The sequence below is a fragment of the Monopterus albus genome, unplaced genomic scaffold (assembly GCF_001952655.1).
Source record: "Monopterus albus unplaced genomic scaffold, M_albus_1.0 scaffold26.1, whole genome shotgun sequence".
NCBI classification, from domain to species: domain Eukaryota; kingdom Metazoa; phylum Chordata; class Actinopteri; order Synbranchiformes; family Synbranchidae; genus Monopterus; species Monopterus albus.
In genome coordinates this window covers 3,954,086-3,965,972 of record NW_018127906.1, presented here as the reverse complement: position 1 = coordinate 3,965,972, position 11,887 = coordinate 3,954,086, and the positions used below count along the sequence as shown (strand labels likewise).

The 11,887-nt window shown below is 39.1% G+C and overlaps 1 protein-coding gene across 1 annotated transcript in view; it reads right to left on the bottom strand.

Annotated features, from left to right (window-relative positions):
* LOC109957307 (SEC14-like protein 2) overlaps nt 1-8,035 on the bottom strand; it is a 17,933-nt gene extending 9,898 nt beyond the window's left edge. The window contains exons 1-3 of the mRNA XM_020595077.1: nt 7,710-8,035; nt 4,752-4,827; nt 1,623-1,666 (exon numbers count right to left, since the gene is read on the bottom strand). Of these exons, the coding sequence (XP_020450733.1) occupies nt 1,623-1,666; nt 4,752-4,827; nt 7,710-7,763 (174 nt within the window). The 5' untranslated portion in view covers nt 7,764-8,035. The remainder of the gene's footprint in view (nt 1-1,622; nt 1,667-4,751; nt 4,828-7,709) is intronic.
* Between the last annotated feature and the right edge of the window lie 3,852 nt (nt 8,036-11,887).

The following is an 11,887-nucleotide window of genomic DNA, read 5'->3' as shown; positions in this document are numbered from 1 at the left end:
ACACTGCACTACATACTTATTGTATGTGCAAACACATGCTAACAACCACAGACGCACCAGCAAAAAGGAAAGAAATGTTTCAAACTGGCAACCTGTCTCAGAAGCCATTTTGATATATCCTCACTGACCACTTTATAAGTACAACTGTATGCACTTCAATGCAACACTTGCACCTTAACATCTGTGTTTAGGAAGCTCACAATGTTTGGGTGAAATTGTGATAAATGTATACATTCAACTATATGTTTATTATTGAGTTCATAGTCAAAGGTGGTGTTGTACTGGGCTACATTATATTCAGAGGTGTTCCTAATATTCTGACCCTCTCATGTATGATCTCAATAATAAACATATAATTGAATTTATAATAATAATAATTTATACCTTAAATTAAATAGTACAAATTACAGGCATTGGTGTGTATTTTGTACTCTAAACAGGCTACATTTAAAATATAAAATGAAACACTCAACCCTTGACTTCTAAATATTTGGTGCATCGCAGCGTATTTTAGCTCTGTCTTTGTTTCAGTAAATATTTGTCTGGTTCTTTCTCAGCTCTCTCAAGTTATAGAGTAGCCGGTGAACACAATGAAACATCTACTGACTAAAGAGGCTTGTGTTTCTCTCAGGGGTTGGTGGAGACCAAAGCAGAGCTACAGTGAGAGAAAACTTATTAGATTTGTTAGGATAACACAAACCTGCCTCCAAATAAAAGGCAGTGTTGTAAATAGGCGACTGTAAGTATATTATACCTACATTTATAAAACGACAAACAGTATGTCAGCGTTGTTATAAATGTCAGCTCGGTTTGGAGTTCTTCTGCCCCCTAGGGGACAAATATCTGTTAATGGTACTTTACGTTAGGTGGCTGTAAATCTGAATCTGTCACCCTGAGGCCTCATTTAATCCCTTTTACCTCTTATCTCCTCAGGCTGCTGTGATGACTAAGTTTCCCCAGACATTATCACACTGCTCCTCTCTAATCTGTGGCCACTTCTGAGTTAATGGTCTGTGCAGGAGCTAAGTGCACTTTGACACGCAACACAAATTAGTTGCTGAAAGAGAAGGCAATGTTGTACCTCAGCTTTCAATTCACTATATGATTTGTATGCTTCACTAATGGATTATTAAAGCTACATTAACTAAGATTTGTCACAAACTGGGATAAATCAAGTAAAAAAAAAAAAAAAAAGCCTAGAAGTGTTTTCTCCGCACCGCACTTCTGCGCCCCCGCTGATCCGAGGTTATAAGAGGCTTTTTTTTTTTCCCAAACCAGTATGGCTTATTTCAAAGACAGACCATGGAGGCTACCAGTGCAGGTACAACCCAGGACCTGTTAGACCCAAGAGGCCATGTTCTGTAGTACAGAAAGACCGTGACAAAGAACAAGGCAAAACCAGGGTTAACGTCAGTCTGGGATGTCAGAGACGGAGAGGCGATAGTGGCCGAAACATTAACACTATATGCTGTATTGCTGGGGAGGAGGGAGAAGAGGAGGGGATACTGCTTGAGTTTGTTTTGACTCTCACTTCGCCCTTAATGGTTGACAATTAGAGTGAGAAGTTGGTTAATGCAGCTTTAAGGCATATTTTCCCACAAAACAGAAATCAAGTTGATCACCTTTCTCAGCATGGCCTCAGATTTCTGCACATTGAAGTTTCTAGCTGAAAAAGAGTAAAGACAGTGAAGAGGGCAGACAATTAATACAGAGGCCAGTGAGTAACATTAAATGTTGAATAGTCTCTATAACTAATATTGTAAATCAAGTAAGAAACTTGAATAACACGGCACTTTGCAGATAATGAATTTAGAGGAGGAAAGTGACAGAGGAAAATATACAAAAAGGGAGGAAAATAAAGTTGTAAAGTGAAGAAAAGCCACAAACAACAACTACAAAACATATCACACTTGATATTAAAAAATTATGATTTAAATGAATTATTATGCAAAAGAACCAGGTCATAACAATTAATCACATGCTGCAATGACAGTTCTTGAAAAGGTACTTTATGACATAACTGTGTATCTTTAATCTCTTAAGTGTGTAGCGAATGTGTCAGGGAGAATTTACACAATAACACTTTGGCACAATGTCTGGCATTATACGCTAAATTGGATTAAAAGAAGAAATAAAAAAAGCCGCCTGGTGTGCATAGTTCAACCGTTTCATAAAACACAGTAATACTGATGCCACCAAATCCTGTCTTATGTTCTTAGTCTCCTTGTGACACAAATGGGGACATTTTTTAAATACAATGAATAAAAATATAAAATCTCGTTACATTTTCATTGTTACCCTCCGTGAATGAACTTAACATCCAAAAGCAGTCTTCTTTTCTAATATTCTGAACAGAACAGGGTGGACACAATCCACTGATTAATACTCCTGATTAGCTCTGCAGCTGGCAGTCTGGTGGAAAAGCATAACAGTGCTGTGGCCATGAAGTGAAGCATATCACTTACACAAGCAGTGGATCTATTGTAGCTAATGCTCCATTCTGGCACCTTAACTGGGGTCTCGGGGGCACTGAGGGGACTCAAAATGACAAAAACATAAAGCAGGATCGGGCAGGAGACTAGGTCATGTGTCATTCTAGGACAGTAATAACTGTTGACCACCTCCTTTTACTGAATAATAACAGTGGTTGTACAAGTTTAACACTTTAATTACTAGCCACATACACTGTACATTGCCAGGGCTGCCTTTTTATAACCTATAATGTTATCTGAAGCTGTGATAAAGCTTTATAACATAGCTCATGTCTGGTATGAGAACTTTTCGTGCAGCTTACTACCTGAGAATATTTAATGATAAACTTGAAACCAGCATCAGCTTTAATGAAACTTGGACATATAATGCATTGTGTCCTAGGTTTCAAACTCTCAAATAAAATACAAAAATACTGAAACTTCAAAGAGAAATTCTCAGAATTCAGACATGATTTTAGCAACAAAGAGATCTTGTTACTGACTGATCAGGTGTCTAGACAAGTCAGCTGTACTATAAGCAACATTTTAAAATGTATTTTTTGTAAATCTAGACTGTAGAAATAGAACTTCCCCTTAAAAAAAAGGGAAATGTGTATTAAACTAATAAATGCAGCATGGTTCAGTAAATCGACAGTAAGAGAAAATCAAAATGAACAGGAGTTCACCAAAATAACAGAATTGGATGTAATCAAGATTTAATAAGGCATGTTGAATTAATTTATTGCCTCAGATGTTTTGGCACAAATCTTGATTGTAAGCAATGTCTTATAGCTCAAAGGTTCTTTTTGCTGAACTCTGAAATAAAATCTGGACAGTGGCACTGACAGTATAAAGACAGACACAGATTCAAGTGGTGTCATTAATCCTGCTGTTTATCTCTTTCAAGATAAATGTGTTCCTAGTCAGTGTGAGAACAATCTGTGGGCAGAAAACAGTTTAATTGCTGCCTCTATGAAAAGGAGGAAGGTCATTGGCCTCAAGTTAGTTTCATCTTCTGTCATGTGAGAGGAACAGAAACTAGCTCCATCACATAGTTGAAAACTTGACATTCATTATTTCACTCATAAAAGTATGCAAAAACCAAACACACTGGTACAGTAGGTTGGTATCAGTTTGTGGTGAAGTACCTTTAGCTCCCATTTAGCTCAGGGCACAGCCACAGAGAGAGACTTGCACCCACAGTTGGAAATGTTTTCAGCATATGCAGCTCTCAGTAGAATTAATCAGTTTATTGCCAGGGACTCACAGCCAAAGCTTATTTGTTGAATTCTTTTCTGCCATGGAAAACTATATACAGGAGGAAGTACAGGCTCGAAAGTACAACAAATGTCACTGTCCTAATATGTTCTGACTGTACTGTACTGAGACTCAACGGGGAGTTGAACCTGTGTGAATATATGAAGAACAAAAAATCCACCACATGGTTTGATCCACATCATTATGAGGTCAATCATCACTGCTCACTGAGCCAACTCAGGCTTTTAATCAATGAACCAGACAGTTCCACAGCTGGAATGGCTGTCATCTTTACATTCACACTGAAAGAGACATAACTCAAATCATTCAGAGCAGCCACTGTCCAAACAGACCTTCACTGGCTGCGTTTGGAGCTGTGATACTGACTTCTCTGAGAGGCGTAGCAGATATTTTACAACTGCCATGGACATTTGGTAAGGCCTCATTAAAGAGTACGCCCTCACTGATGCTCTGAATTCCTGTTCAAAAACAATCCCTGACTGTCATCAAGATCCGAACATGAACCCTGGAGAGCTACAGAAACACAGCAGACCGGCTGTGCAACTTTAATGCGATTAGCTCTGGATTAGTCTGATACGCCGAGTGCTAGATGACTGCCCTGGGACTAATCAGAACAAGACCTCCTTTAATCACTTCTTTTAATTTTCTGCAGTCTGAGTGTTCAACCTGAACCTATCTGTGGAAAATCAGTCTGGAAATTGGTTAAAAATATCTTCAAAAGTGAAAAGACCAAAAACCAAATCTGAAATATCCATGGTTTGGTGTAGCAGCTGCTGAATAACCACAGAGCAGGCTTGGTTTCCTATTTGTGGTTAGAGCAGCATGTTGAGGCATGTTGCATCATGTCTTTTCATGTAATAAACCAGAGCAGCTTCTGATTATTGCACAACTACATCAATCCAACAGATTTTCTTTTAGGGATTATGGGAGAGTTTGTTGCCTTTTTTGAGTGTAGGGTGCCATCAGGAAAGAGCAGTAGGTGCCAAGTTGTTTTCAACTCACCCCGGAGCCAGCGCAACAGGAAGTGGTCATGTTGTGCAGGAAGCTGAGGAAGAACGTCTTGTATTCTCTCTCGAAACTAGGAAGTAGAGAGGAGACATGCAAATTTTACATAGCAGCAGCAAAGGGGATTTTAATACCAGAGAGAGATCTTCTTTAAAGAGAAATCTTTCATCTTTACAGTTGTAAGCCTGAAGGTATTACAGTACTTTTCTCTGATTGATGCCGTTTATATTTTCACTGTGGGGCGTTTCATTTCAGATGGTTGGTTTCAGTTCATTATGCTGCTGAAGCCTGTGACAGGGTGACTCATGTCCAGTGTCTGATGACTGAGAACATGGTATGCACGGGTATTAAGAGCCCACATGTCAACACATTTTAGATTCCAACTACACATCCAGAAGTATATGGACAAAAGCATTATAGCTGGAAAAATTAATCATTTGTCTTATTGTGAAATTCTTCATCGCAGTGTTCCCAAACGGACATATTTACATTGCTTGTTTTTTGTAACCCACAGTCTAAAGACATGCAGCCTAATATAAACTGTATAGAGGATGAGGAAAACCAGCAAATATTCAAACTTGAGAGGCTGCAACCAGTAAATATTTGGAGTTTTAAACTCCAAAACCCTGTGCAATAAACTGCTGTTATGAAAGCCTCGAGTCTCCTGGTTTCAGACATTCTACTAGATTTTGGAAGCAGGCTGGGATTTCCTCCCATTCAGCTGCAAGAGCATTGGTGAGATTGTAATGAGAACAGGGTTCATTACTGGTCAAAACATTTAGAACACTCACATTTTTCCAGTTCTTGACATGGTAAATGGTCTTATACTTGTATAGCGCCTGTCTATGCTTTTACAGCACACTCAAAGCGCTTTCACATTATTCGGCCATTCACCCATTCGCACTCCCGAGCACTCACGCATTCACACACCGGTGACATCACCGGGAGCAACTGGGGGTTCAGTGTCTTGCTCAAGGACACCTCGACATGTTGACTGTACAAGCCGGGAATCGAACTGCTAATCCTCCGGTTAGGAAATGACCCGCTCTACCTCCTGAGCCACAGCCACCCTCAGGTAAGCAGTTCAGTGAATATCCTTAAATGGTACAAGGGTAAGCCGCCACAGGTACAAAAAAGTCACCAATAACTAAAACTATATGTACATTTCATGTAAAACAGGCCTTTTCAGGGATCCAATAACAGGTTAACCCACATCTTTTTGCAGCAGTGGAAATACATGAATCCTTGGAAACTGATGCAAACTATTTCTACAGGTGTCCCGACTTTTGTTGGTGACTGATTCTGTCCATAAGGCAGTGCTGGAAAAGACTGTTACCACACCCTCTGAAGCTTTATTTGAAAAATAAAGGCCCTTAACAAAGGAGGTCAGAGCTTTTCAGGGTTTCATCCTATAGTAGGATAAGGAGCCACAAACACCTCCAGGCTGTGTAGAAGAAAAGAACAGAACAGTCGGCTTCATATGATGGAACGCCAGCACAGTGTCCAGACTTTCCAGGTGAAAAGTGAAAGCAAAGCAGCCTGCAAGTGCAACACATCTGTGGGAACATCTGCAGCAGTGCTGTCTGTCCCAACAGTGTTTGAGTTCAGTTGTAGAGAGAATGAGACAAGTGTGATGGCTGTTGGGAAAACTTGTGGTGTTATAAAACTTCTAACCTGTAGTACATGACACATTAGTATTACTTTACACATATGGCTGGCACAGCACGCTGTATGGTGAATGAATAGTTGCACTCAGATATTGGTTCTTTATTCAGTTAATGGACCATTTTTAACACTGGTTTACTGTTGGAGGCTGCAGATCGTGATTGAGGGAAGCACAGCGAGGACTGGCCATCGTGCCTACGTACAAAGAAAAACCAGTACCCACGGTTATCCAGCAGTATATACTCAGCTAATGGAGGTAATGATAGTACTCACCTGTTCCTTGTTGTGCCCTCTGCAGGACATGGGGCCAAAAGAGGAGGCCTGCCCAACCAAGTCTAGGAGTAAACCATTTGTAACAAGGGAGGAGAGTAGAAGCAGAAGCTATGCTGATTTGTGTAGGTATGTTGTCTATATGTGACACTGAATTATTTATAGGAATCCAGATTTATGTGAGTATTTATTTCTTGGGTTCTATTTATATATCCTGCTGGTTTACGTAAAATCTGTATTATGTTGTATTGTCTTGCTTCTGCCTAAGTGGTCTCTCCCATCTAATTAGCTGCAGCAGGAAAGTACAAAGTGTATATATAGTTTCCAGCTAAAATATTAACTGATTAAGACAAAATTAATGCTAATCGTTTCAATTATTTTTTAAACAAAACCTGTGGGGGGGGGAATAAAAATTTTGTAGATTTCAGCTTCTCAAATCTGAAACTGCTCTTTTTCTTCGCTGTAAATTTAATATTTGGGGTAATTTTGGACATTTTGGTCAAACAAAGGAAATTGTAAGAATTCACCTTCCTAGTTGAACCATCAGGCTGGGACTGTCTCTCAGGCACAAGCCTCACATTTTCCATTTAACTAAGGCGCTTATTACGTTCGTATTCCAGCTGAAGACATCCAGCTCTTTGTTATCAGCTCATATTCTCTTGAAGTCAAAGGGCGTCGTTATCTTTAGCTACTTGTCAGGTTCTTTCTGCACATTAGCATGAAACATAAACGGTTAAATATCTTTAAACTCTTGTCAGCCAGCTTTTTTTAAAGGTCATATTTGAATTCGGCGCCTCGGCATCTATAAACAATAACCCATTTCAATTCGGAAACAAAACTTTTTAAAATTGATGACTAGTGAATTCGGCGAAAAACAATCTGTCACTCCACAAGCTGACACTGTAGATCTCTAGAGACAATGTTGGAGCCTTATAGTCTGAGAGAAACCATGTTTTAGTGAGAGAATGCATCAGCCCTGTTATGAAACGCTCTTAAGGCTCCTGTTATTATAAAACTCACCAGTTCTAGTGCTTCAGCCTGTTTAGGACTGAGGTCTCCTACTCTTCCGCTCATGTATGCGACCAAGAGACACGGAAAGAGAAACGGCACCGTCACCGTTACCAGGCGGGTTTCAGTGTTTCCGACGCTTCCCGGTGATGCTGGGTGTCCTCACCGTCAGCTGCCTGCACATGAAAACAGCGAGGAGAGAGGAACGACTGTGAACCCGAGAGTCGCACCGTCCGTTTCACATCCACCGCAATCGGCTCACTCAGTCAAAGATAGGAGAAATGACAGGAGGATTACTCGAGACAAGAAGAAATTACCCACAAAGAAAAGTCCCATTCCCTCTTTTAGGTTGTTTTTTTCTCTCTTTCCAATAATTTGTAAGACAGTATTATTGTAACCTATATTTATATTTCATTTGTTTTTCAACCCAAAATAAGTTTGATATTACTATAGTTAATTTTTTAGGCTATGAGTTAGTATAATATTTAATTTTCCTCCTTTTTTTGCTGTCAAATGGGGAATGCCAGTCAAATCATGTGTGATTTGGTTTCAGTTATTATCACAAGATATTTTCTAATGTTCATATATTTAAAGCAATTAGATGTGCTTTAATGCTGGGCTATGTGGAAGTAAAATCCTGTACAAAAACAAACGGGAAGATTTTATGGCAGCATGCTTCACAGAATAATTAATTTGGAAACCATTATCTCATCATTAAACCTCTCCATCTTCACTACACTATTATCATTAGACCTGTATATGCTTTACCACATCTTTAGGTAATAAAATATCGAACTAAATTAAGTTAAAAAAAATTTCCGAATTAAGGTACTTCATCTAATTATAGCATCCTGGAGAAATTAGACTAAAAACGTCATTATGCTGCCTAAAAGCACATTATATGGCGAGTTCATTTCCCAAACATTGCCCAAGCGTAGAAACCAGAAAAATTCAACTTTATTCATCGATAGTTATTCCCTTTATCTACTCTTGCTCATTTTTAAGACTAATAATTTTACACCTATAACCAAATCGCCCGATTACTAGGCGGTTTTGATAGTGTCGTACTGCTGGTGTTAAAAATGAAAAGTGAAACACCGATGGTCGTGTTTATAGCGGTTCTCTTGCGTCTGAGTCGTGGCTTTAAAGCGAAGAAGGAAGTACCAGAGGGCGGCTACTCTCTCAACCTACTACATTCGTCTTTGGTTGTAGAAACTCCAGCTAGTTTAAGTCAGTTTTTCCTAATTATCTCGAACCCGGCTCACTTTAAACCGGAGCAGATCACCATCGTAACCTACACGGAAAACCTCCTCTGTAGGAGGGTAATCTGCTATGAACACCTGTCAACATGCCGGCCAGATCACTGGAAACATGGCGTCGTCATTCCTACATGATCCCAACAGGGACAAAACTGTGAAACAGAATAGAGCAATTGATAATTTTACAGACAAGTTTTGCCGTTCTGTGATTTCAACAAACAGTTGTCGAGTAAATAAACCCTCCCTTTATAAATGTTATAAATGCTCAGTTAGTGTTTAGAATTTTCAGGTGGGTGCTTATGAATTATGATCCTTATGGAGCCTCCAGATTGTGTATTTTATCATGTTGACAACAAGGATTTCTTTATTTGTTCATTTCATTGTGAGGCTAGACAAAATGACAGATGTGCCTCTCTGTATAGTGAAATATAGTTAAATCGCCTCCAAACTGATCATACAGTTGAATCAGTACCTCTGAAACTGTTTCACCAAATATCACCTCCAGGAAGGGAAGGCTTACTGTATGTCTCTTTTATTATCTAGGTGGACCCATTACACTAGTGTAGTATTTTTTTTGGCAGTTACTATTTATTTTTTGTATTCAAGTCATTCACCTGACATTTATAAGTAGAATATGTTTATAAGCAGAATAATGTATGTCATTCTGAATAGAGATATCACAGAGTTCTATTTTCATTTTTACATTGCCAGTGGAGTAGCAATGATAACCTGCACCTGCAGACCTGCCAAACCTGGGACCTCAGCCTTGTTGATTTCCTCATTATTAGAAATAGGGACAGACAAGCACCTAATGCACTCACTGTCCCAGTACACCCCCAGTGGTGTATCTGCCAGAGGTGTAAAGCAAGTTTTGACACTAACGGCCTTAAACCTGCATTTCTACACAGGCTCACAATTGTGCGATGGAGTTTAGAGTTTGACCAGGAGATTAGGGGACATTAATTCATTCCATGCTTATCCAAATCCAGGAGAAGATGACAGACGGTGTAGGTATGATGCATATGAGTAAACTGTCCTGTTGCAGTATAATCAGGTGGTGATACTCTCCTGCTGTGTGTGTGGAGGATTAGACAGAAATATAGATCCCCAGGTACTGTACCAAGGATTCATTCCCAGGAAATTGTAACTGTCATTGAAGCACCATACTGCTTCCTTGTATAAATAGCTTTGTGAATGCCTATATTTTAATTCATGTAATTTGTTCATGTTCTACTTTGCACTGCAATGTAGTGTCCTATATCTTTGAGATGTCCTATTGTTTTGGTTAAAACTAATACACATTCTACCCTTTCTTGGAACCATCAAAAAAAAACAACTTTCAGTGTACTGCAGTACAACATCATTACAGCATTTAAACAATCCAGAGTTGAATAATGAGTTCAGAGTGCCAGAGCTTTCAAAAATGTTTTGCATTGAATTGGTTTGTATTAAATTGTACTGCTTAAAAATGATCAAACCAAATTTTTTATACGAATCCAAAAGCATGACAGACAGTATGCTACAAAACTGTAACTTTTATTACACTTACTGTAACGATAATGATTACAAACATGTCCACTTTATGCTTGGAAGAATTACCACGTACAACATTGATAAATAACAAGTAAAATTTAAATATAACAGATCTACTGTAGATGTAGATACTATCGTTTCTTTTTCATTCACCAAGTTGATTTGGAGACTGCTGCTCTGGTATACTGCTGGATTTTTTTTTTCTTGTCTCGTACCTGTGGTGCCAAAAAAAACAACAGTAGTTTAGGAACTACCTGTTTAGAGAAACATGTATGACAGATATATTTGTTTGCATACACATTTAAGAATGAATCTTTTTTAGGACAAATATTATTTAAAATAGCCTGAGGTTCAGGAAAACAAATATCAAAATCCTAGGTTCATGTTATCTCCATGTCCATAAGGGAAACCTTCCTACTTGGATCTGGTTAGTTAGTAAAGTGCACCTCCTGCAGTCTCTTTTTAGATAAGACCTGCTGGTTAGTTCAGGTGTGTTGCTCCAGTCAAGTGTATCAGTTTACAGGTGCCAAGGCTTCTGCTGACTTGTTGCTCCAGAATTTGAGGGCTGCATCACTCCTCTTCTTGGCATCCCTTTGTCATCAGCCAGATGTGTTCTCACGATGGCACTCTGCAGGTCTGGAATATAGCTGTAGTTTTACAGTAGCTGTAGCTGAAATTTTACAGTAAACAAGGTCCATCTCCTGGACTTTTTGTTCCATACTTTGCAGTACCTAGAAAAACGATAAAACACACAATAATTTGTAAATGATAACTCTTCTGATTTGCACTGGTGTAATTACAGATACTTGCAAGTTGGTGGTTTAGTAAACTAACTGGGTGTCACATACACCAAAGAACCAACTCTGTTTTTCCTTGCAGGCCTGTGGACATGACGGTTGTAGTCCAGGCCTGCAAGCAGGACATGTGCTTTGTACACACTTGAAATCCTGGTGCTCCCTCCATCTTTGGAAAGCAGCACCAATGTTTACACGTGTCTTCGACCTTGCATGATCATAGTCCTTCTCTTTCAATTTTTGTTCTTCTGACCTTCTCTTCTTTGGTTGTTTAGTTGTGTAGGCTGTAACTGGAAGCAGTGTAAATGATATTTTTTCAGCCATCTCTCCCTCTTTACTGCTCAGCGTTATGCCTTCCCCTTCTGCATTCCATGTGCCAATTGGTTTCAATTACCTGGCCCGGCCTAGATCTTTTCGCTCATTCAGAGAGACAAACCTGTAAACACACTGTGTATTCTGGGTGCATAAACTGTATAAGAAAGTGAGAGAAATGTGAGGAATATTTAGCTGAATTTGATCAAATGTTCAAAGAATTAGAGTCATGCGATATGGTTTTAAGGCAGAATAAAGATCTAAGAGTAACAGAGATGTCCTCACACTCTTT